The sequence below is a fragment of the Gopherus evgoodei genome, chromosome 2 (assembly GCF_007399415.2).
Source record: "Gopherus evgoodei ecotype Sinaloan lineage chromosome 2, rGopEvg1_v1.p, whole genome shotgun sequence".
NCBI lineage: Eukaryota > Metazoa > Chordata > Testudines > Testudinidae > Gopherus > Gopherus evgoodei.
In genome coordinates, this window is record NC_044323.1 from 184,108,327 (window position 1) to 184,134,874 (window position 26,548).

Here is a 26,548-nt window from a genome sequence, read left to right on the forward strand (position 1 = left end):
CTAGGTCGCCACTCCAACAAAAGGATGGTGGACGTGCAACAGCCCTTGTTAACCTCAGCTGAGATTTCCCAGGTACTTCACCCAAAACACACTGTTTTAGGTAAAATATAAAACAGATTTCTTAACTACAGAAAGATAGATTTTAAGTGATAAGTGGCAGGCAGAAAGGTCAGAGACAGTTACCTTAAGAAAATAAAAAGTCAGCATGTTTTCTAAACCCTAAACTTTTAGTTTAAGCAAAAGTTTAAGCAGAAAATGTGTCTCATTCTGAAAGATGGTACAAGCAGGTTACAGTTCCTCAATATACAGGCTGGGACTACCTTCCAACATGAGACCACTCTTCCCCAGTTCAAAATCTTTGTCCTCCAGATGTTCCACTAGGTTTGAGATGGCGGGGGAGGAGAGAAGCCACGTGATGATGTCACTTATTTCCTTTGTATTTTCTTCCAGGCTTGCTGGAAAGATCTTTGCTGTGACATGCCTCAGTCCACCCCCATGGTGTACATGCCGCCTCCTAGAAATCTCTAGAACAGCAGATTGTGTGTTGATGAGCCATTAACGTCATCTAGCTATTGATGGCTACCCCTTTGTTGTAAATGAAAGATTGGTTGTGCGTGTTCAGAGCCTCACAACATATTTCAGTAGCACATATAATACTTCATAACATCACATACAACGATAGTACATACAATCCAACAGGTTATTATTGTTCAATAGATCAAGACTGACAAAACGATACCTCACAAAGCATAATTTGTACAAGAGATATAATAATATCACAGTGGTGATTATGGGGGCGCGGGGTGCTACTTTGAGGTACAGAATGTCAGAGATATCATTTGAAGTGTCAATTTGCTGAACATTATTGTCCTAGTAAAATATGTATATCAACATTTTTTGTGAAGTTATAAGATTCTACTCTGTATCATTGCTATGACTACACTGGCAATTGAACAAAACTTATGTCTTTCAGAGGTGTTAAACACCCTCCCCCCCACCAAAGACAAACATTTTGCTGCGACAAGTGCTGCTCCTGCCGACAACATGAACACCACTCATTGGGGATAGAAGTATTTTTGTTGACAGGAGAGCCAACAAACAGCAGCTACATTGCATGACTTTTAGCAGCACGGCTGTGCCAACACAGCCATATCGCTAAAAGCTGTATAGTGTAGACACAGCCTCAGGCCATGGCTACACTGGCGCTTTATAGCGCTGCAACTTTCGCACTCAGGGGTGTGAAAAACACACACCCCTGAGCACTGCAAGATACAGCACTGTAAAGCCTCAGTGTAAACAGTGCCGCAGCACTGCAAGCTACACCCGTAGAGGATGTGGAGTATGTGCAGCGCTGGGAGAGCTCTCTCCCAGCGCTGGCGCTGCGACCACACTCGCACTTCAAAGCGCTGCCGCGGCAGCGCTTTGAAGTTTCAAGTGTAGCCATACCCTTAGAAACAAAAGGCAGATTAACACCCAGGTGTGAAACTAAGGTGTGAATTAGAAATCTACATTCCAACACAGGGAGGAGTCAGACCTCAGGTCCACAAGGGACTATTTGTTGCCTGTACTCCTCAAAGAGTGGAGAATGGTACAAGAATGAGAGATAGAGGCCTCCAAATCACCTCTTTCTCCCCCCATCTCTACTCACAGTAGCTTAATGCTTGAAAGACAAAGAAAGCATCATTGAACTGGGGAAGGGATGGTCCTGGCTGGAATGCTTTTCAGCCAGTACAGATTGCTGTATACATATGATGAGAGAAAACCTTTTTGCTTTTAAGACACTTAGCTGGTTAAATTAGGTATTAGCTTGTGTTTTACTCATTTCTTTTGTAACCAATACCCACTTTTATGAATCATTACTTGTAATCTTTAAAATCCATCTTTCTGTAGTTAATAACTTTATCTTATTGTTTTATTTTAACCAGTGTATTTGGATCAGGGGTGGGCAAAACTTTTTGGCTCGAGGGCCACATTGAGGTTGCGCAACTATATGGAGGGCCGGGTAGGGAAGGCTGTGCCTTTCCAAACAGTCTGGCTCCCGCCCCCAAGCGCTCCCTCCCACTCCTCGTCCCCGGACTTCCCCCCTCAGAACCCCCACACATCCAACCCTCCCTGCTCCTTGTTCCCTGACTTCCCCCCTCAGAACCCCCACACATCCAACCCTCCCTGCTCCTTGTTCCCTGACCGTCCCCTCCTGGGACCCCTGCCCCCTATCCAAACCCCCTGCTCCCTGTCCCCTGACTGCCCCCACCCCTATCCACAACCCCACCCTCTGACAGCCCCCCCGAGACTCCCACCCCCTATCCAACCATCCTCTGCTCCTAATCCCCTAACTACCCCCTCCTGGGACCCCCTGCTCCTAACTGCCCCCCCCCGGGATCCCACCCCCTTATCCAACTCCCACTGCTCCCTGCCCCGATTGCCCTCCCTGCCCCTATCCACATCTCCACCCCCTGACAGGCCCCACGGGACTTCCATTCCCAACCCTCCCTGTTCCCCATCCCCTGATCATCCCCCCACAGAACCTCCACCCCATCCAACCAGCCCCTCTTCCCTGACTGCCCCCCAGGATCCCCATGCTACCTGCTCCCTTACCAGCAGCATGCTGCCCAGTGGGAATGGCAGACCAGAGTGTCACCCTCGCAGTGGTGTGGCTGCGGGGTAGAGGGGACAGCGGGGGAAGGGCCAGAGACTAGGCTCCCTGGCCGGGAGCTCAGGGGCTGGGCAGACAGTTCAATGGGTTGGATGTGGCCCACGGGCCGTAGTTTGCCCACGTCTGGTTTGGATTAAAGCGTGTGGGAAACTCCATTTGGGATAACAAAGACATGCATATCATTTTCCTTTAAAGTAATGACAGATTTTCTACAAGCTTGTATTGTTCAGGAGGGTACTGAGCAGTACAAAACGCACATTTCTGGGGAAGTCTGGGACTAGGAATCTGCTGGTATTCTGCAGTGTAATTCATGAGTGGCTAACTAGTAGCACTCAATACTGGGCAGTTGGGAGCAAGTTACATGCTGCAGGCTGTGTGTTAACTGGCCAAGAGTGGCTGTCCACCAGTAAAGCAGTGTAAAAGGCATCCCAGGCTGGAGAACTGAGGAGACAGCTATTCAGCAGTCCAGGTTGTGCCCTGAGGAATGTCAGACTCAGTTTCTGTGTGAGGATGTAAAAATCCACCCATGTAAATCTCATTGGAAGGTCATGTTCCACATCTATACCAATGATACTTGGACTGAGGCTCGAGAGCCTGAAGTGGCTCTTTAATGTGTCTCCTGCAACTCTTCCCAGCACGATATTAAAACACAGTGTGATTTAATTAACAACAAATCTAAGTTATTAACCAATCATGATGCTTTTACTAGGTTATTAACCAATTGCAGAATACTTGGTCAGCAATTCTGCTGGGAGAATTGTGTGTGTATAATAATTGAAATAGTAATAAAAACAATTAATGTGTTGTGGCTCTTTTGGGTAATGTTGATCACTAACTTAGCTCCTGAACCACTGAGGCCTAAGTATCACTGATCTATACAATTTCTCTCCTGGGTTGTTGATAGATGAGGGTGAAGGGTCAGCCACAACATACAGATGACAAATTTTAATCCTCTCCTTCCCACAAAACCCTACAGGCAAAAAGTGAGTAGACTGTAAAATGTTGGAGATTATGAAATAAACTATCACTTCTAATCACTGCTGAGCACTTGATCTCAAATTCAGCTGTGGGAAAAACTGATTTTAGTGGCAATGCTCTTCCTTTTAGAAGTCTAGTACTTTCATACCTCAAACATGTCAATTTGAAGAAAAAGTCAGTGGAACAGATTAGTGAAAGGGAGAGTGAGGTCTCTGGTCCACACATCCCATAAGATTAATATAGTTTCAAACGTCAGATGTGACATTTCAGGCACTTTACTTTTCTGAAACTCCAGTTTTCCTTTTTCGGCTCTGGACATTCTAGACACTTGATGGATTCACATACAACTTATGAAACTTCAGGTCAGTCAAAGTTTATTTACTGTGTAATCTCTGACTCAGTGAGATGCTTCATTTTGGGGAATACACCAGATACACCCCTGATACTTGACACCAAATATCTTGAAGCTTCAACAAATAATGGGGGATTGTGAAGAATAATGTTTATTGTTGCAACATTCAGCTGTATTTCTGCAGTCAAACATGAGATTCCTGTGAGGTGCCATTAGAACTAGCCCGCTTTGGTTCCTTCACTCTGTGAGAACTCTCGACAGTGGAAGGACCCGGGGTTTCGGAGTCCAATGTGCTCGGTGCTGTTGGTACCGAGGTGGACTTGACTGGTGAGGATTGCTTTTTTTTGGCTAATTCCCTCTGAGGAGAAGTTTGAGCTCCCTTTTTAGTTGCTCTTTTGGGTAAAGGCTCCTGATGAGAAGCAGTAGAAGCAGGTCCTCTGTCAGAAGCTACTGATGGAGACCATTGGCCTGGAGGGATATAAGACCCAGGGTTCAAGACTGGTCGCAATGATTTCTCCATCATGAGCAATTTCAGTTGGAGATCTCTCGCTTTCTTGGTTCTAGCTGCGAGACTGCAACAATCTGGACACTATTGCATGCTGTGGGCCTCACTGAGACACCAAATGCACTGTGCCTGTCTGTCAGAGACCAGGATAGAAAGTCTGTAAGTCAGACAGCATTTCAAATCTGGTGATCCGGGCATGCCGGATACATCTGTTTCTGAAACGTAACAAGGGGGAACAGAGTGTCTACTGAAACCTAACTGTCTACCGAGGGTAGATAACTAGAAAAAGGAAGATTTTTTTAAAATAAATGAAATGTATAAAGGATAATTAACTATTACCTATGCTATCAAACTATGAGCTATCTAACTCTAATCTATCTAGTGCTCTGACTCAAGTTAAAGGCAGTAGAAAAGTAACTGAGGGACAACTGGCTGCGCACCGCTATGTAACCGTTTGGAATAGCGCAAGACAGCAATGGCGCGTGTGCAATCCATCTGGGCACCGCTACCACAAATCTCCAATTACAGGTGCAGGGCATCAAGACATATAAAGTGGAGCACCACAGGGACACTCCTGGAAGAAGAAGAGGTGAGTTACTTTTTTAAAAATCTGCTAGCTAGCAATTTAAAAAAACAAATGTAGACATGGAAAATTTTATTTCCTTCACCTCAACCAGTTAACTCTTGTTAAAAATACAACTTTCTCTGTCTACCTTAGGATTTTAAAACATTAGTTTAAACAAGTTTTTTAACAAGACACCTATGATTCTTTTTTAGGCATAGACTTTGCCTTGACTGGAATTTCATGGAGTGGTGTTAGAACATGTTCTAACTATTGTGCCCTAGAGCTCAACTGTTGATGAGGCAATGCTGATTTTAACATATGACAAACTGGTAGAGATGAAGAGTAGGGTCCCTTCCCTTGACCAGTTTAGCATGTACTAAAGTAAAATTTGTCTCATTCAGTTTTAGGACGTGATAGTTATTGCTAGTTAATAGATCAAAACACTCAGGGGCAGCACTAGGGAGGGGCAGGAATGGTCACACCCTGGAGGGGACACATTCCAGAGGGGAAATTCTCTGTCCTGTCCCGCCCACTCAGTTACATCTGTGCTCAGGTATGTGCCGAGAAGAGGAGCTCACCGGAGTCGCTTTGCTTGCTGTTGCCTGCCCAGTGAGCAAAATGGGGAGCTTCTTTCTTGCAGTGATGAGGCAAAATGGGAGGGTTCAGGGGAAGGAGGAATGGAAGGATCAGGGAGGAAGTGGTGGCTGCCAGGGACACTGGATGATCATGGAGGGGGAGGCAGCACAGGTCAGGGCTGGGAGCCTGCATGGTGGGTGTGTGGCCGCAGTAAGGAAAGAGAAGAGCCATGTGGCTAGATGGGTGTCTGGAGGGGCAGCAGGGCCAGGGGCTAGCGATGTAGGTGTGTGTGTTGGGGAGAGAAACAAACCCCTGGGGAATTTCTGGGGGAGACTGGGGAAGGTAGCATCAGGGCAGAGGGGTGAGGATTTCCAAGCTCTTCAGTGCTATAAATGATTTGGCCTTTCGGTCAGTCAGCCTGGCACTTCTTGCCTGCACTAAATTCACTGTTATTTTTTTAAAGATTGAAACAAAGAAAAGCACTGAGCATCTCTCTGGCTTGTAGAAAAAGAGTGAGGTAGAGTCTATGTGTACATATGTAGTGGTAGCCCAGGGGCAAGTACTTGCTTGCTCACTCACTCTATTGCCCTCCCACCAGAATCCTAGGTCAGAATTAAAATACCCCAGATTTCCTCCCTCACATGATGAATCCCTTATGATTAATAATGGTAGGACCACAATTCCCAGGGATTTTCTGTTCATGCCATCATGTCTGCAGACAAGCAAATTTCACTTTCCTAAGGCCTCTACTATTGGGGTTGACAAGAGCAACTCAAGACCAGCTGAGTACTCTTGGCTGGGGTGTATCTGCTTGAGCTCTCTGGTGGATGCTCAACTGGTTTGAACTGGGATTTTCTAACATGTCCAGTGCCCCTTCTTTGTTTCCTTGCCCCTCTTCAGAATGGGCAGGTATAAACTGGGAAAATAGGCAATGGTTAAAAATGTGTTAGCTAACATGCTTGAACTATCATGGTTTTCAATACAACCTACTTCCTAGTCTAGATAGGGTGGGTCAATGTCATATCCCCACATTCCTTTATTCCCTCAGATATAGGCTTTAAAGTGGGTAAATTGCTCTATTGTATAGTAAGCAGGGCTGTGGGTGCGTTTTCCAGCAACATGTCTTTTGGTTTACATTATTCACCCTCTCTCAAAGCCTTGAGACAGAAGCAGTTGCGGACCCTAGGCTCCTCAGAGAGCCACAATTTGTATCTAATGCTGGAAGAGCTGTACAGCATATTTAGCTGATGGCCTCCTTTCACGTTATGCCCTTAGCAGCACATTCTGAGGTGGCACCTCATTATATTGTGTTGCTGTAGGTCCACAGCATTTGCCCTATTCCTAGAGTAGCATTTTGGTGGGAGTCACTTCCAGCTCACATTGGAAATACAGAAAGTAGCATTGATGGCAATGTTTTCATTGCAAAGAGTTTGCCAAGAAAGTACAAGGACAAAGTATTGCTAGCTGCTCTCTTGCACCAGGTGCTAAGTACACAACAGGTGAGCAGTGATCCTGAGGGTCACTTTACTGCACCCAACCCTGCAATGGCTGAGAGTTACATGGATACATACTTCAATATTATTTCTATTACATTACGTGGATACCTAATCGGGGCTTATAAATGACAAGCTCTGAAAATACTGTATACAGAGTGGGGTATTAGAAGGTGTGCAGTATTGTATACAGTGCTGGGTTGGAAAGTCTGGCATTTGTGTACACTGTGGTATTGGAAGGTATAATATACTGTATCATACACAGTGAGGTATTGAAATATATGGCATATTGTTGCATTTTGAATGCTAGCAGTATAATTAGTCTGTTGTAATTCAACCGACTCCAGTGAAATCACACCGGGGTAAAATTGGCCTAGTAGATGTACTTCTTTTTCTGTAATGCTGCAAAAATGTCTTATGGCTAACATAGTTCCAGAAATCCTCAGCAAACATACAGTTAGTTATTGTTTATTCCCTACACTTTAGTGTAAGGAAAACTAAAATGAAAAGGAAAATTTAAGGCATAAGCCATAAAACAAGCACGTCAAATGTATAACTGAAGTGACTGAGCAACACAATAGGTCTCCTACTGGAACTGTGCACATGCTGTCCTTACCTTTGCAAAGCACATTTCGAATGTGTCTCTTGAGAAGGTAAAATAAAAGGTCTATTTTAAATATATATACCGGGTGTCATTTAATTACACCAAATGGTACCCTGGCAGATAGTCAGCAATTCCGCAATCTATTGTTGTTGAGTGTTATGAGAAAACAATGCAAAAAACCCTAATAAATAATCCTCATAATAAATAACATGGCCCTTTAGCCAGATAGTAGCTTGTTCATAGGAGTGCAGCAGGCAGTAGAACAAGCCCTGCTAATAGACACTGAGTGAGACACACCACTGAATCACACTGTTTAGCAAATTAGCGAGTAAGAGAAAGTTACTCACCTTGCAGTGTGTCCCTGTGGGTGCTCCACTCTAGGTGACGGTGCGTCCTGGCGCCGTTGATTGGAGATTTTCGGTAGCAGTGCCTGGTCGAGACACACGCACTCGGTATCTCCTGCCTCACTGGAATCTTCTTGAGTGTGTGCATCCCACACCCTCCTCAGTTCCTTCTCTACAGTGGAGAATCATACTAGTACTCCAAAGTAGAGGGGAGGAGGGTAGGGAGTGGAGCACTCACAGGGACACACATCTCGAAGAACCTCAGTAACTGTCTCTCCTTCGAGTGCTGCCCCTGTGGGTGCTCCACTCTAGGTGAATGTGTGGCAGTACTATGGTTGGTGGAATTCTGGAGATGCGGCAGTGAGTACTGTAGATAGTACTGTATGGCCTACTATGGCGTCTGCCGTGGTATCTTGTGTGATAGCATAGTGTTTGGCAAACGTGTATTCAGATGACTGTGTAACCGCTTTACAGATGTCAGAAATGGGTATGTCATGAAGGAAGGCAACGGTTGTCGACATAGCTCGAGTGGAATGAGTTCTAATGCCTTCGGGTGGTTAAATATTTTGAATACGGTAAGAGGATCTGATGCACTCAGAGATCCACTTGGACAGACATTGCTTAGAGATAGCTGTACCTTTCGATCTTTCGGTGGTGGAGACAAAGAGTCGTGGATATTTGCGAAATGGGTTAGTCCTGTCTAAATAAAAGGCAATTGTTTGTCTAACGTCAAGAATGTGCAGGATTGCCTCATGTGGATTCCTGTGAAGTTTGGGATAGAAAGTAGGCAAATATATAGGTTGGTTAAGGTGGAAGGTGGATATCACCTTAGGGAGAAATTTAGGATGTGGTCTCAGAGTGATTGTCTTTGGAGAAGATTGCGTAGGGATGATGGGCCATCAGGGCACTTATTTCACCTACTCTCCTTGCTGATGTTATTGTAACTAAGAAAGCTACCCTCATGGACATATGGAGAAGAGAGGAGGCAGCCAAGAGCTCGAATGGAGGTTTCATGAGAGCGTGAAGAACAAGGTTAAGATTCCATGTAGCTGCCATTGGGTAAATTTCAGGGTAGAGATTTTGCTGGCCCATGAGAAATCGTTTTATGGTGGCGTGGGTAAAGAGTGAATAACCTAACAGGTCGTGGAAGGTGATGAATGCTGCCAGGTGTACCTTGATGGAGCTTAGTGAAAGTCCATCCTGTTTTAGTTTCAGGAGGTAGTCTAGAATGTTAGAGAGAGTCACTGTATTGGGCATTAAGTGACTACGTGAGCACCAGAGAGCGAAACACTTCCACTTCTGCAAGTAGGTTTTACGAGTGGAGTCTTTTCTACTGTGCAGGAGGATGTATTGGACTTGCTCGGAACAGGCTAGCTCATGGGTTTGGAACCATGAAGGAACCAGGCTGTGAGGTGGAGCTTTTGGCACTGGAGGTGAAGAACCTGTCCGTTGTCCTGGGAAAGGAGATCTGGCCTGTCGGGGAGATACCATGGATGACAGGAAGACATGTGGAGTAGGTAAGGATACCACATCTGTCTCAGCCATGTCAGGGCAATAAGTATGACCTGGACCTTGTCATTTATGATCTTCCGAAGAACGCTGTGGAGCAGAGGGATTGGTGGGAAGGGGTACAGGAGAAAGTTGCTCCACGAGACGAAGAACGCGTCTCCTAGGGATGCAGTCCCGAGTCCCACTCTGGAGCAAAACAGGCGACATTTTTGATTCTGGGTTGTGGAAAAGAGGTCTATTGATGGGGTGCCCTAGAAGCAGAAGAGCTGTTGAAGTTTTGCGGGGTGCAGCTCCCATTCGTGTTCTGTTGAGAAGTGCCTGCTGAGTGCATCGGCAGTAGCATTGTGGCAACCTGGTAGGTAGGAAGTGATGATCTGTATTTGATGTTGTGTGCACCAATTCCATAGTCAGATGGCTTCCATGCAAAGGGAATGTGATCGGGCTCCCCCTTGTCTGCTGATGTAGTACATACATGCTATGTTGTCTGTTAGGACCCGAATAGATTTATTCCTTATGAGAGGAAGAAATTAAAGGCACACTCATCTCACTGCTCTGAACTCTAAGAGATTTATGTGTAGGTGCGTCTCTGATGCAGACCACCGGCCTTGTGCCCTGTGTCCCCCTAGATGCGCTCCACAACTGATTAGGGAAGCGTCCGTGGTAAGCATGAGCGTTGGGGATCGTTGCTGGAAGGAAATCCCCATGCAGAGGTTCTCTGGTCTTGTCCACCAATGTAGGGAAGCTAGAACATTGAGAGGAGGAGTTAACAGCATTCCTAAGGTGTGTCTGTTGGGTTTGAAATTGGAATTGAGCCAGCCCTGAAGACATCTCATGTGTAGCCTGGCATACTGAACCACGAAGGTGGTGGCTGCCTGCCATGTGACCAAGGAGCTGTAGACAGATTCTTGCTTGTGTCCTGAGACAAAGAGAGAGTGTGCGTATGAGCTGTGTGATGGCGAAGAATCTGTGATATGGGAGCAAGGCCCTGCTCTGGATTGAGCCGAGATGAGCTCCAATGAACTCGATCTGTTGTGTAAGTGTCAGGGTGGATTTTTGGATGTTTATTTGGAGGCCTAGACTGTGAAAGAGGGAGATGGCAAAACGGGTAGCTTGAAGTGCCTCGCCATTGGAGTTGCCCTTCATGAGGCAATAGCCCAGGTAAGGGAACAAAATGAGCCCATGTTTGCGGAGGTGAGCCATGACCATGGCTAGAGTCTTGGAAAAAACTCTCAGCACTGTGGAGAGTCGGAAAGGAAGAACTCTGTATTGAAAATAGTCGTGACCGATTGTGAATCGTAGGAAGAGTCTCTGAGCTGGATGAATTGATACATGAAAATAAGCGTCCTGTAGGTTGAGGGCTGTGAATCAGTCCCCTTGATCCAGTGCAGGAATTAATGTGCCCAGTGTGATCATCTTGAATCTTTGTATCCTCACAAATTTGTTCAGGTCGTGTAGCTCTAGTATAGGCCTCCATCTCCCGGTCCTTTCCTGAGTCAGAAAGTAATGGGAGTAGAAACCTTTCCCTTGATGTTGCATTGGCACAGGTTCCACAACACCTAGTTGTAGAAGGTGCGCCACTTCTGTGCGGAGTAAGCGCCCATGAGAAGGGTCCCTGAAGAGGGACTGGGAAGGGGAAAGGGTAGGAGGGTAGGATATAAATGGGATAGAGTAATCGGACTGAACTATTTCGAGGACCCAGCAGTCCTGTGTAATCCGCTGCCAGGTATGTTGGAAACTCTGGAGGCGATGGCCATATGGGCAAGTAGACGGTGGAATCAAGGGGTGGTCGTGCAGACCCTCAATCAACATTTCAGAATTATTGTTTATTCCCTGATGGACAGAAGCTGGTTGCCTGAGTTTGATTTTGTCTGTGCTTGGGGGGTCTAGTTGTGTCGTGTGGTCTGGGTTGAGGACGATAATACTGTTGTGTACGTGGTCTTTGGTATGGTTGTTTCCTGGGAAGAGTTGTGTGAATTCCCAGAGAGTGTGCAGTGTCACTCTAGAATCTTTCATGGTGTTAAGGAGTTAATCAGTTTGTTTGGAGAAAAGTTTGTCTTTATCAAAGGAGATGTCCTTCTCTTTGGTCTGCAGTTCTTTAGGGATGCTGGATGCAGAGAGCCATGAAGATCTCCGCATAACCACAGCAGTTGCAGTAGTAAGGGCTGCTGTATGCCAAGAGATGCCTGTAGGGCTGTTCTGGAAATCAGTTGGCCCTTAGTCAGGATTCATTTGAAGTTTGCTCTCCTATCCTCTGGAATGTAGGGGGCAAATTCAAAAAGTTTATTGTAATTATCAAAGTCATAGCTGGTGAGGAGGGCAAAATAGTTTGCAATTCTGAATTGTAGAGTGGACGATGAATAAACCTTGCGACCCAAGACACTAAGGCTTCTAATGTCCTTGTCTTGCGGGGTGGGCTGATATTGTGACTGTTTTGTCCTCTGTGCGACTGCATCCATGATAAGAGAGTTCAGTGGTGGATGAGAAAATAGGAAGTCAGCATCCTTAGCAGGGACATAGTACTTACGTTTGGCCTTTTTGCAAGTTGGTACTAAAGAAGCTGGGGTTTGCCAGAGAGTGTCAGCTGGTTCCAGGAGCGCTTCGTTTATAGGGAGTACAATCTTTGAGGGCACAGACAGTTGAAGGATTCTGAGGAGTCTGTGTTGTGTCTCCTGAACCTCTTCTAAGGGGATATCTTGACTGAGTACCACCCTCCCTGAAAAATTCTTGAAATTGTTTACAGTCGTCCACATTCTGTGGAGGTGGAGGGAAGAGGGCACCATCCACGGCTGATGGAGAGTTAGGGGTCGGTGAGTCAGGATATGGTGCATAGCTTGCAGTTTCAGGAGGGGGCTCAGGCACCCTAGAAGTGGACGGAGCTGGAGATTGAGGCACAGAAGGAAGAGGATTTATAGGAGGATGTGGCCAAGGGTACCACTGAGGCCACGGCATAGGGTAGGAGAACCTAGCTGCCGCCCATGGGGGGCGGGGGGGCAAAGTAAGGAAACTGAGGCTGGTGGCCTTGAGCCATGACCTGATGTGAAGAGGTTCTGGTGATGGAGGAGCAGGAGGGAGAACTCTGCCTGCTGCTGTATATTGACTTCACTGTTAGTAAAGGTAGCCAGTTCAGGTGGAGAGAGCAGCTGTTCAAAAAGTGAGCCCTGTGCATCTAGGAGTGGAGAGTTAGGCTCAGGTGGCACTGAGAGGTGTCACAGAGAGAAACTGTTGCTCCTGCTCCCTGGGCTGCGCTGAGCCTGCTCTGTGCTCTAGCGCACTGAGAGAAAGTGAAAGTGACAGCGGTACCGTGGACTGCTTGGAGGTGCCCTGCAGAGGGTCCGCTGCTGTTGCCCAGGTGGAAGGCAGGCTCGGTGCCGATGTTCTTCTCGGTGCAGAGGAGGAGTATGTTGTTGCACCACATCTGTTTTTGGTGCCAAGGAGTGCGCTGTCGGCACGACGGCTGTGTTCGGTGCCAAGGAGGAGTGTGCTGTTGGCACCGCGTCCGTTTTCAGTGCCAAAGGGACCGGTGCCATGGGAACCTTCCCAGCACGGGAGGTCGGGTCCCTGCCTCTGAGCTCTGTTGGAGCAGCGGTTAAGGCATTAGAAGAGGCTGAGGCACCTGCCTCTGGTGCTGTCAGCACAGAGGGTAGGGATCTCACGGGAGATCCACTACCCTTATTAAAGTCTCTCCTCTGAGACTGTTGTGCTTCTTGCCTCTGATCCAGGGAAGCTGAAGCAATGCTCCCAACTGGTTCAGATCTGGCCGGGAAGCGTGGGAGCGGGTTTAACTTTCCCTGTCTCCGAAAGTGGCTGTAGGGATTTTTCCATTAGAAGCATTTTAAGCCACAGGTACCTGTCACGCCGAGCCCTAGATTTGAGGGTCGCGCAATGGAGGCACCTCGCAGGGACGTGAGTTTCTCCGAGGCACTTCACACAACATGAGTGCCCATCTGACCGTGGCATGGAGCCCCGACAGGAAATGCACCTTTTGAATCCTGAAGCGCCTAGCATTATGAATTAGAAATGGCAGGGGAGAGTGTCTCAACAGGAGACAAGCCTGAGACGATTTTTTTTTTTAAACTAAGTAACTAACAACTGGGATGTAACTAATATCTATTTCTGTGTGTTTTGTTACTATTTCCTATAGAGACCAGGGAAGAAAAGCAGCACTGACCCCGAGTCCTGTCTTCAGCAAGGACAGTTGAGAAGGAACTGAGGAGTGTGCAGGACGCACGCACTCAGGAAGTTCCAGTGAGGCGGGAGATACCGAGTGCGTGTGTCCTGACCAGGCACTGCTACCGAAAATCTCCGATCAACGGCGCTGAGACGCACCATCACCTAGAGTGGAGCACCCACAGGGACAGCACTCGAAGTAGTAGTAAACCAATCCAATAATCATAAACAAGCATGAGTAGTGCCTGACAAAATGTACTTCATTCATTTATTTGTCAAGTGCAATTTTAATTATAATAATAGGTCCTAGTATGGCAGTAAGTGTTTTGTACTGTGGGAAATAAAAGGCTTTAAAAGCAGTGAGATGAGAGCATGCAACAGTGAGATGTCTGCTAAAAGTGAGGAGAAATCTGTTTTGGTTTTTTTTTTATGGCAGTGAGTGAAGTGTGGATTAGCGAGTTTGTACTGTAGTTACCAAAAGCTGGGCTGCTAAGGAGAACCTGGTGTCTGGTGGAGAGATGTAACAGATCTACTCTGCTCCCAAAGACGAACAGAAAGTAGCAGATCAGTGGTGACAAGGGAAGTAAACCTGGTCTAAGATGATCACACTATTATCCGTCCCAGGTATTACAGACCTAAAGGGATAGTTCTCTGCTTATGCAGCACAGAGTGAACTTGAAACAGACAAAGGAATCTCCCCACTTGCAGTGATGGTGCTGCTGCCTTCTGCATCTCCCATCTACTGCGCTGGAACCCACTGTGTGGCATAAGGTAAAGCAAAGGCTTCTCGGAGGCAAGAAGGAGACAGAGCATGTGAGGGAAGGGGAGGAGGCAGAGCTAAGCTCTGCTATACCCAGTTCTCAGCCGGCTTAAAGTCCTTAGGGGAATCTTTCCACTTGAGCACAGTGGAGAATTAAGCCCAAATCTCGGACACAGACCAGAGTAATAGATCACTGAAATAAGGGTCTTGGCCTGGTATCCCCATTTATACAGCTGTTGTTACAGGAAAACAGTCTCTTACATTTTAGCCCATGGCTGGTCTTTTTAAACAAGTAATACAGAAGTAAAGATGGATCAGCTGTCTTATTGGTTTGATGGGAATATAGCAGCTCAAGGGCACAACATTCTCATTCACTTTAGCAGGGTTCAAAGCCAGCTAGATAACAAATCAATGACATATTTTTGTGCACTGTCTGAGTGTCTGAGCAAGACCTTGCTAATTTGCTTCTAAGTCCCCATTCTATTGTCTAATTTGCTGGGTGCTTTCCCGGGAGAAACTCTGCCTAGCAATGCACTTGGCTGCCTGCTTGCATGTCGTGAGATAATATGTGTCTCTTGGCAGCCATCTTCCAGTGAATTTCTCTAAACCACAAAGTGCAGGTAGAACGACCATACCTCTGAGCAGCTACAGGAATTTTTCTGTAAACTCATTGGAGGGCTAAGCTGCTACTATAATTCAGAGCTTTCACCCTAATGGCAACGCTTGCATTCAGTTCTGTTCAACGGTCTGCTTGCACCTTTGTCACTAGAATCAGGAAAATTCCTTGACATTGCCTATGAAATTAATGTGCATCTAATGTGCTAATATACATTTGTTAACTTAGTGCTTGGGAATGCGACGAAGGATAGGACTTCACTCCAAACAATGTTTTTTATTAAACTAAAGATAGAAAAACAATCCATCAAAACCTCACTTGGTTTGGTTGTAATTATAAAGCTGTATGCGGTTGTGCTGGCATTGTGTTGGGCTTATATTTATTCACAAGGCTGATTCTAGCACTTCATTCTAGGGTAGCAGTAACCACACCAAAGAAGCAAATGACAGAATGCATAAGAATTTCTGTGAGTGCCTAAATGCTAGCCATATATTAGGACAACTTTAAGATTTTTAATGCATGTATGAAATATACAATCACAGTTTTCTTCATGTGTAGCTCTCTTTTAGAACAGTCTCTTTCTGCTAGTATTGTAAAACAGGACATCAAAAGTAGTGCTAGAAACCAAAACTCCTTTGTCTCGTGAGTTCTTGCCTTGAACCCTACTGCATACCACCATAATTTTTAAATTGTGCCCTCTTACTATCAGCAGTTACTAGTTGCCTATAGTAACAATATACTAAGGGTATGCCCACACTTGCAGAGTTTTTGCGCTGTAAGTTTCACCGGTGAAAGTAAAGCACTGGTTTGAGTACTCACTTAATTCCTTGGGTGTCAAAGAGTGATTACATTTGCAGCACTTCCATCACCGATGAGAGTAGCACTCTAGGGCAGCTATCTCACAGCGCAGCTCTCTCCAATTTGATGATAGATCTTCTGGGAAAGGTGGGAGGTGATCATAGGGCATTCTGGGTCTCTGCACAGCCTCCTCTCCCCAAACACTAATAAGCTCCAATAGCTCAGCATTGCTCCAAGCAGGGGATTGTTTGCTCCGTGGAGCAGGCATTGTCACCTGGCCAGATAATAAGTGAGCACTTGCCAAGAAAACAGACAGGGGAGTTTCAAAGTTCCAGGGGCTTTGAGGGGGGAGGAGGGGGGGCATCTGTTTACCTGGAGTCAGAGCAGCAGAGCTGCTGGCTAGAGTGATCACCTAGGCCAGGGGTCGGCAACCTTTCAGAAGTGCTGTGCCAAGTCTTCATTTATTCACTCTAATTTAAGGTTTTGCGTGCCAGTAATACATTTTAACGTTTTTAGATGGTCTCTTTCTATAAGTTTATAATATATAACTAAACTATTGTATGTAAAGCAAGATAAGATTTTTAAAATGTTTAAGCAGCTTCATTTAAAATTAAATTAAAATGCAGAGCCTCCCAGACTGGCGGCCAGGATCCAGGCAGCGAGAGTGCCACTGAAAATCAGCTTACATGTCATAGGTTGCCTACCCCTAACCTAAGCACTGTGGGATATCCTCTGGAGGCTAAAAGCTGTGTAAACAAGAACGTGTCTTCACTTGCACATCACTGCAAAAGCATCACCGGTAAGAGCTATATGCTTCTCGTGGAGGTGGCTTTCGTTTTGCGGTGAAATTTCTGAGTTTCACCACAAAATGTCATTGGCAAGCGCAGATGCTTCCATGCTTTTTATGCAAAAAAGGGACTTTTTCTCCGCTTTAAATGGCAAGTGTAGACACGCCCTAAATCCTAATCAAAATAACCCACCTAGAAAGGGATGCTGATTGAACAATCTAGGCAACTTTTCTCCACCCTATACGCCTTTGTTCCAAAGATGCAGCCTCAGTCAATCTAGAAGTGGTTAGGCTGCACTTAACATTAATTGCAGAGGAGGAGGAAGTATAACATGCAAGTCAAGAAGCTCGCTCTCTCGCTCCTTTTCTCAAAACCCATTTCTTTCCAGATTTCTGAAATGCTACTGCAGTTCACACACTTGTAAAAATGTCCTTACTTTGTTCTCATGCTGAGAGTCTCCCAGTGTCCTTCATTTGCCAGAATGCTGTGCCATGACTTGTACGGTCTCTGTCTATAAAGTATAAACTTTTCAGGCCCGGGAATGTGTCTCCACCCACAGATCTGCTCTTGTCCCTATTGACATCAATAGGAAAACTCCCAATGATGTTAATAGAGGCTGCATCAAACCCTTCTGCCTGTGCTCAAGATGCTTTCCCCTTTACCCCCTAGCACTATTTGTCCCTTGTCAAGATTAAGCATCAACTTCTTTTACCTCAACCAATCCCAGCCAGGCAAATGGAAAGCAAGAAGATAATGCATTATCTGGGTCAGAATGTTATTTTCAAAAAGTTCAAAATTTAAACATACAAGTATTTTGCTGAAAATGTTCCATTTTTCAACCAGTTCTGTTATTCAGCTTTTATGTGACATCCAAAATGTTTGAACTGCTTTATAGAACAAAAAGACAAACCCAATATTATAAAGTTTCAATTTACATTTACAATGCAAACATATTCAGATAAGCGCATACACCAAAGGGCAAGGGCAACAATAATCAAGTCATGTGGTTGCACAGGTTGGGCAGCCAAGCATCTTAATGGTCAATGTAAACAAACTGTCTCGTGACCTGCCAGAGGATTACCCTGACAGGTCACGTGGCTCGCAGGCCGCAGGTTGCCCACCACTGCTGTATAGACTCATGTGCGACACTGCACTCCATATTCTTCATAGCAATATTATGATATGATGACATAATTATGATGCATTTTATGCAAGATAAGTCACGTAAGGAGTCACTGCAAAAGTTATGATTTGCTGAATGATTATCCTATTTGTATGCATGTATCATTTTTGTATCTGAAGTTATGAATATTGACTATGTATCTGTATTTCAAATATAGCTACACCTGGGTAACGTCCACTAGACAAGATGCTTTCAATCTAGATAGTGAGTGGGCAGGGGTGGCTCCATGCACCAGCACACCAAGTGTGTGCTTGGGGCGGCAAGCCGCGGGGGGGCGCTCTGCCGGTTGCGGGACCGGGGACCTCCCGCAGGCAAGCTGCCAAAGGCAGCCTGCCTACCGTGCTTGGGGCAGCAAAATGCCTAGAGCCACCCCTGTGAGTGGGGAAGGGCCCATTTAGCACAATGAGCCATTAGGGAAAAAAATAGGCCTTAGGAGAAGCTTCTCCCCCACCTGGTGATGACCCTTCCTGAGAAAGCTCCAAACAGCTTGTGAGTAATGGCAGCTATGACTCTACAAGGACATGTGATCAGACCACATAATGCTGGACTCCATCTTGGGATGTCATTTATTTTTGCACAGACTGGTCTGGAAACCAAACTTGGAAACAAAGGGTTCCTGCCATATGCAAAAGCTATATAAGGGAGGGAGTGACATCACTTGGTATTCTTCACTCTCCACACAAGACGACTCCTGGAAACACCTGAAGAACAAAGACTGAACAGGGGGAAGTGCTGGACCAAGGCTTAAGGGATTTCTAGCCTGTGAATGAAACACCTGGGGATTCCAAGCTGTAAAGCAAGTGCAGCTTGCTCCTTAAGAATCTGCAGCCTGCTTCTATCATCTCTTAGGGTGAGAATCTGTCAATTCATATCCAATCTATTTAGTATATTAAGCTTAGTTTGCATTTTTTGGTGATTTGCTAGGTAATCTGTTTTGATCTATTTACTATCAATAGTCCCTTAAAATCTATCCTTTGTAGTTAATACTCTTGTTTTTACTTTATCTAAAACAGTGAGTTGGAGTGAAGCGTGTGGGAATCATAGTTCAGGGGCAAAGGTGTTGCATATTCTTCGCCACACTGAGGGAGAGCACGAACTTTCTGAGCTTACGCTGCATAGTTCCTTGTGCAGCGCAAGACCATTTAATTTTGCATTTATACTCCAAAAGGGGTGAGTGCCTGGGGAACTGGGAGTTGCCTTAGCTGTACCCTTTCTATTGTTGGTTCACTGCAGGAGCTGGACAGAGAGCCTGCATTTAATTGCAGCTGGGTGTGGCCCTACCTGTATGGTGAAAGTGCAGGCTGGAGGGCTCTGCAGTTTGTCACAGCAGTAGTGTGAGACAGGGAGCCCAGGCTGGTGGGTCGGGGGCTCAGTGGTACCCCAGTTCCAGGTGGCACCCTGGAGGGAACTCGTAACATCATGTTTTTAGCACTGGATCTACAGTTCGGTCTTTGGTGTTGGACAAGATGTACATTTGTACAGTGCCTAGCACAATGGGGACCTTAGCCCATGACCTTAGCCCACAACAACAAATAAGATGATCTAGGCAAAGCTATGAATCCCTTAAAAGCAACTAAATAGTGAAGATATCAAAAAAGGGGGAAAAAACTGATTCCACTGAAAAGAAGGAAATTTTAAGAGTTCTGATCACTTCTGCACTCAGCTGTTTGGCACTAAAACACGGTATGTTATTGTAGGACATGGAATTGAGTCAGTTAACACAAGATTGATTTAGCCAGCCAAAAAGCCCAGTCACTTTATGTTAGAGCAGATAAAAGAAAACCTTTTATCCTCCCACAAAATGTATTATGTTCCAGTGCATACCAGCTGTTTAAAAGAATTAAGACAGTCACAAGATAACTCCAGCAATGTACAAAATCATTAAGTGATGAGAGGGTAAAAGCATCTTTTTTCATCAAGAAAATCTTGAAAAGGCCTTTTGGTTGGTTTGTTTTTTTGCTGAAGAGAGGGATCAAATGTAGTATCACCATTCTACAGTCTGATCAAACAGAGTAGGGTTGTATATAAGTACAGTTCTCAAGCTAAAAAAAGTCAATAGAACTTTTTTGGGTGGTATTATAGGAAACTCGGGTGTAACTCAGAGATCCAGTAGGCTGCAGAAGGGTAGGGTTGAGGTGACTCCCATTAAATTAATTTGGAGTGGGGTTAGGCTGAGAGGGCATTTGGTTCCAGACTCTCTTCTTGGTCCTATTGAAGTCAATGAAAAGACTCTCACTAACTTCACTGGGAGAAGTTTGCTACATAAAAAGGCCTCATCCAGATTAGGCAGGTAAGTGACATAGTAGAATCCACTGAACTGAATATCACCTCTGGGTTTTAGGATCTGATAACTATGGTCTGCAACAATAAAAGGCACATTCTGTAAGAGATAGCATAGCTAATGTTGGTTCATGTCATTAGACCATCCCCTAATGCCTTTGTCTTCTGAAAATACAAATAATGTCTATTCAATCAAAATGGTTCCTTTTTCAGATATTAAAAGTTTTAACGTAATAAAAATAAAAATATGACAAGAGGCAGTAGTGACTGGCCTTGACAGTCTGACATAGAACATCAAGCCACTAGAGAAGGGGACAAGTTGGAAATGTGATCTGTCGTCTGCTTTCTACGGTTTGAGTGACAATGATTAAATGTTTTGATGAAGAGAGATTTTTCCTCTCTGCAGCAGTCAGTGGGCTCTGCCTCAATCTTGGTGTGGGGCACGGAAAACACATGGTCTCAAACCTAGCATTAGGACCCAGAAGTAATTTCTGCTAGAGAATTGAAATTTCACCTTAACTGAAAGAATCGTTTCTCAAAGGAAGAAAACATTAAAGATTATAGATTTAAAAAAGCCTTCCTTCCTAACATCACAGTGTGCCCCATACATTTTGTATTCTTCTGAGCTGAGGAGACTTGTGGGCCTAGTCCACTGAAAGGCCCGAAGTCCATTTTAGTGAGAAAAAGGTCAGAGGATCAGCCAAAGAAACAGAAAATTATCTATTTTCAAAGTATTTATACACTGCCAAATATGGTGAAAATCAGTCACTTACCTGCATATTTTGTGGTGTTTGATTCATCCATGGACCAGAAGCAGTAATCAAAGGCAAACACCTGCATAAGAGTATAAAAGACAAATGAAGAGCTTGCAACACACAAGACATCCATCCCTGAAGCACAACTCCTCATACATATTTGAACAACAGATGACCACGCAATTTCCACAGAATCTAATACAGATTCCATCAGAAGTAAAATAGTGTCAAACTCTGAGATTTGTCCTTGGTTGCAGATATTACCTATACTCCAAAATTTTTGTTTTAAAATATTTAAGTTACCATAACACTTAAGTAAAACAATGCAAAAATGTGAGATCCACATTTGTCTTCCTATATTTAACAGTTTTCCCAGCGTTCTATGAATTCAGTTCATAACATTGTGGGTGGGAGTATGGGGGGGTAGTTATTATAGGAAGGTCTGGTAGCACCATTATTAAGGTTGCCTCACATTTCCCATTATAAAAGACTGTTTTCAGTTGCATATAAGACTTTGCCAACTTTAAGTATCTGAGCTGAAAATATTCCATGTCAGGTATCCACCTCAGGCTGAATTTTTTGGAAAGTTTCAGCCAAAGCAGTTCACAGCCTTTTCTCAGAAAGAGGGTAGGGAGAAATAAGTTTAGCCATGTTAAAAAATTCTTAGAACCGTTTCTTTGAGAAGCTCTAGCATCAGCATACTTTGCAACCAAGTCTTGAAATTTGTCAGGGGCTGAGCCTTTTGCTACTCTTGGGAAAATCTGCCCAAATTACAAGCCTTTCAGAAATCTGTTTTTGCACATACTAAGAAGAGATTTCAGAGATTTTTAGCTACCAAAAGCTAAGATTTGGTGCGCACTGAGCATGCTCTAACCCAGGGGTGGGCAATAATTTTTGCAGGGGGGGCCACTCCATGAATTTTAGTAAGTCATCACGGGCTGCATATTTCTACTATATTAAAAGGAGGGAATGTGGGCTCTAGGAGAGAGTTTGGTGCAGGAGGGGGCTCTGGCCTGGGGCAGGGGACTGGGGTGCAGGAAGGGGTGCAAGGTGTAGGCTCTGGCTGGGGGATGCTTACCACAGGTAGCTCCTGGCCAGTGATTCAGCGGGGTGCTCAGGCACGCTGCCTGCATGCCATGGCCCCACACTGCTCCTGGAAGTGGCTGGCTGCTGGCACCGTGGCATGTCTCTGCATGCCCCTTGGGGGGAGAGGAGCAGCAAGTCTCTGTGCACTGCCTGCACCCACAAGCATCACCCTCATAGCTCTCACTGGCCAGTTTCCAGACACTGGGAGCTGTGAGGATGGTGCTGGAGGCAGAGGCAGCATGCAGAGCCACTTCCCCTCCACCCCCCACCAGTGGTGTGCAGAGACATGCCAGCAGCAGCTGTTCGCTTCCGGGAGTGGCGTGGCGCAATGACAGGCAGGCAGCCTGCCTGAGCACCCCGCTGCGCCACGGGACTTTTAGCAGCCTGGAAATTGCGAGGGGGCAGGCAAAGACCCTGGTGGGTCAGATGGAAACATTAGATGGGCCGGATTCAGTCCATGGGCTGTACTTAACCCCCCCTCCCCCCCAGCTCCTAGTGTTGACCAGATTGCACATGTGTCATCCCCACAAAACAAGTGAGCATGCTCCAGTCCAGGTCTACAGGGCAAAGCTGGACTTTCACCTACAATGACTGGGAATGGAGGGCCTGGTGTGGGGAGAAAACAGATGGATACATGATGACTAATTGCACACCTACCCTATAGACTTAAGTCAACCTATGGTAGGCCAACTTACAACCACTGCAGTAATTATGTCTACACTACTCTCCTTCTGTCAATGGTGCATGTGTCCTCATCAGGAGCGTGGGGGGATGAGGAAGAGAGAGCTGGGGGTGGGGGAAGCAGCTGCCTAGGCTTCTCACCTCCCTGAGTGGAGAGCAAGGTGGGCGCAGCCTAGTTGGGAGCAGGGAGCTGGGGCAGACAGGCTCTAGCTGAGGCTTTCTTGTCAATTTCAAGGCTACAGAGCCCTGAAATTGTCAAGACAGCCAACAGGTGATGTAAGTAACGCATTGTCTACACAGATACTGACTACACCAACATAAGCCCTACGCCTCTCGTGGAAGTGGAGTTATGATGGTGCAGTACGGCACTTACAACAGCAAGACAAAGCTGTAGTGTGTACACTGACATAATTAGGTCGAGGTAAGCTGTCTTATGTTGACCTAACTGAGTAGGTCACCCAGCAACAGCAATATTATAAATAAATTCAAAATGACTGTGGTATTGTGATTCAGATTTAAATTACATGAAGATCAGGGAGGAAACTCAGTTCTGGGACCCTTAACTCAGTTCACCATGTGAATACATTACATTAAGATCTTTCAATACACAAAAGATGTGCAGAATTTTGTATTCCTGCATATAGCATATGTATACCTGTGCCTCTAGTGGCTCTGCTTTGCTAAGCATCTAAGTGAACCTTAAATCTGGCCTGTTTCATTGCTGGTATTCAGAACCCTTTTGGCAGCAGAAAAAAAAAAATCATTCTCTCCTTCCATTCGCCAAAGGAAAAACAGAAATCCTACCAGGCGGAGACTGTTATGCAAGATGAAGCCCACCTCCTGGTACTATGGGACAATACCCTCATAGCATCTACCGTATTCCAAACAAGGAGAGGTGGGGTTTGTATTATCAACAGAGAATTGCCCCTGGAGTTCACTGACTGGGTCCCCACTTACCTTTCATACTGTCTTCTGCCTAGTAGGTGTTTGATAGTTTATAATAGGAGTGCCATCTCCACCTCACTATATGGTACTTTAAGAAATACAATTAAGAGGATTGCTCAGGACTGTCTACATTTTCTTTGAGACATTTTTTACCTACAAGTTGGCCTGTATGTTATAAATGATTCATTTGAAAACTCTACATTCTGTTCTTCCAAAGAAAGCAACTGTCCACATCAGTGGCTTTAATATCATATTATTATGTAAAATATTTGCACTTCTTATGGCTTCTGTAGTTTGGTAGGTCCCTTGCCAATTTCCACTGGATTTGCTGCCATTTTTAAGAATTAGTCATTTTAAAACTGACAGCACTCCCACACTACTAAGGCAATTAGAAGTGGTCAAACAGACTCTACTTTACACACACAGTTAAGATTCCACCTACCCCATGCTCCAACACAATATGCATCTTTCAATAGTACCAAATTGCAATGTGTGGAGATCAGGGCAGGAGGAGGGTCCGGGACTCCCCACAGTGGCCCGGGATCCCTGGGTGGCTCTTACCACTGCCCAGCTCTGGCTTTGCTTTTTCATTCTGGTTGGGAAGGAAGTATAAATAGGACATTAATCCCTCACACGCCCCTCACCTAAACAGATTAGGTAATTTTTATGATTATCACTAACAGGGATTACAGCACTGCAGGTGGCACATTTGAAACCTGGGGATTTCTGCATGGTAGCCCAACCTAAATTCTCCAAATTACTAACTACTCTAAAGCTAACACTAGGCTAAACTAGAACTATACACCGAACGAGAATTTTCCTAAAAGCTGCCTAAACTGGAGCTCAAAGACTGATGGGGAGCTCTAACACTAACCACAGACAGTAAGAAGGAACTGAGAGGGAGGCAGTGACCACACCCTTTTATACCCTGGGCTCGGCGCACAAGGACAGTGGGAACATGTGCCTACAGCTGCCAAAAGTCTCTGATTTGAGTGCACTGGGTGCACATAAACCTACAAAGGAGTGTACAATACACAATCGCTTGTAGCAGAACAAGAATTTCCTTCTGCCTCCAGTAGATAGGAGAACCTTATACACAACATGTTAAGTTTTGCGTTATAGTGAGAAGATTAATTAAAATCTCAGTAACATGACCAAATAGTTCCATTTGACCCATGCACAAGTTTTTACATTGTAATGTGAGGCAGATTACTGTGCTCTATCTCCAAATGATAAGGAAAGACCACACAAGGAAATGTGACTATATTTTTGTAAAATTATAAAATTAAATGTTAAATAACTGTAATTTTTATGATGATCAACAGTCCTATTTGTCACAATGTTACATAAGAGTACAGCAAGCTTCTCTATCAGTTCACTCTAATATAACAGATGTATAAAATAAGACTTTGTAGGTACGATGGGCAACATGAAAGTTATTTTTTTTTCAAACACAAATACAAGGTCTGTAATATTTTCCTTTCCTTTCTATGTGGAATACACAGCATTTCCTTTTTAAAACAAATATCATCCCATTTACCTTCACCTGCCCAAGACCAAATTAAATTTGAACTTTTAGATTAAAATTTTGCTTTATATTTCAAATACCTTAACAATCGAATGCTTTATTGAATTACAGTACTCTGTCCCATCCTCCTTTGCTTGATGAAATTTTCAGAATGACACACAGCATTACTATTTAACTGCAGACGTTTTTAATTTTTAGAAGGGTTGGTAAGAGAGGTCAAAACACCTAATCTTGCAGTTAGATGGCTATTTTTCTTAAAATATACATCATTATTCTTTGATGACCTAGACAAGTATTCTATGCTGTTGTACTCCCTTTGCAGAAGCAACTGAAGTTCAATTCCAGATTTCTACACACTCCCACCATTATAAAGAATTATGGTACAAAAATCAAGGAAGTAACACAAAACAAAAACCCAGACATGGTAATTCCACCTCTGTCTGGAGCACAGAAATAAAAGAAGTCCAATGTTTGCCAAACAGAAAAGGATAACAAAAATGAAAATGAAATGGCAGCTAGCTCAGTCTGTTTCACACATGTTTACACAAGCTATATTTTATAAAGTAGCATCCTTCTAACTTATCACTGGTACCTGCACTTGATACCTGATTCTACATTCATCATTAAGAGAAAAAAAATAAAACAAAAATAATGTTAAAGAACAAGGTGGTGACTATTTATCATTAAAGCAGTGTTGTCATCTGTCCACCCTACACCTACACACTTTTTTTTTTAAATATATAGTTCAGAAAATCCTCTCTAGGGGATTTACTGTGTCAGGTGCTTACAGGCTGTTTTGTCAGATAATCACACCTGAAGAACACCGATTACAAAAAAGGACAATTTGCTTATAAAATCTGTTTCCTGCATTTTAGTACTTTAAACATGATTTTTTTTTTAAAGCAACATTATGTGCAATGATGTATTCTACATGGAGTACTTATTTCCACCTACAAAACAGATTTTTTAAAAACCACACTAAAATAACAGCATCACCTGGTTGCACAATTTCAAGAAGCAGCTTTATCTTTCTGTATATTTTAATCTAATTAACATGCAATTTAAATGTGATTTGAGAAATCTGTAATTTGAACATAATATGTGAAACAAGTGTTTTTTTTAATAGATTTTCCTTTAATGGTAGCATTCACATAACATGCTAATAGAAGATACTAGGCATTTCTTCAATTTTCAGCATTTTTGAAGTCGGTATATTTACAAAATGAGACATCAAACACTTACCTTTGGTGGTTTTCTAGTTGTTGGAGAATCAGCAATGGCCATAAAGAAGATTGCCAACGCATCACCCAGATCACAGGAAGACAATAAAAAGAAACAAATACAAACAAGGTGAACGTCTAGCATACTTTTGAACTTTTCAT

General features: G+C 44.4%; 1 protein-coding gene across 7 annotated transcripts in view; it reads right to left on the reverse strand.

Moving 5' to 3' along the window:
* The window catches only part of KIF13A (kinesin family member 13A), a 208,227-nt gene that overhangs the window by 102,065 nt on the left and 79,614 nt on the right, over window positions 1-26,548 (reverse strand). For all 7 annotated transcript variants that reach the window (XM_030552499.1, XM_030552496.1, XM_030552502.1 and 4 more), the window contains exons 3-4: window positions 26,409-26,421; window positions 20,945-21,005 (exon numbers count right to left, since the gene is read on the reverse strand). In XM_030552499.1, the coding sequence (XP_030408359.1) occupies window positions 20,945-21,005; window positions 26,409-26,421 (74 nt within the window). The remainder of the gene's footprint in view (window positions 1-20,944; window positions 21,006-26,408; window positions 26,422-26,548) is intronic.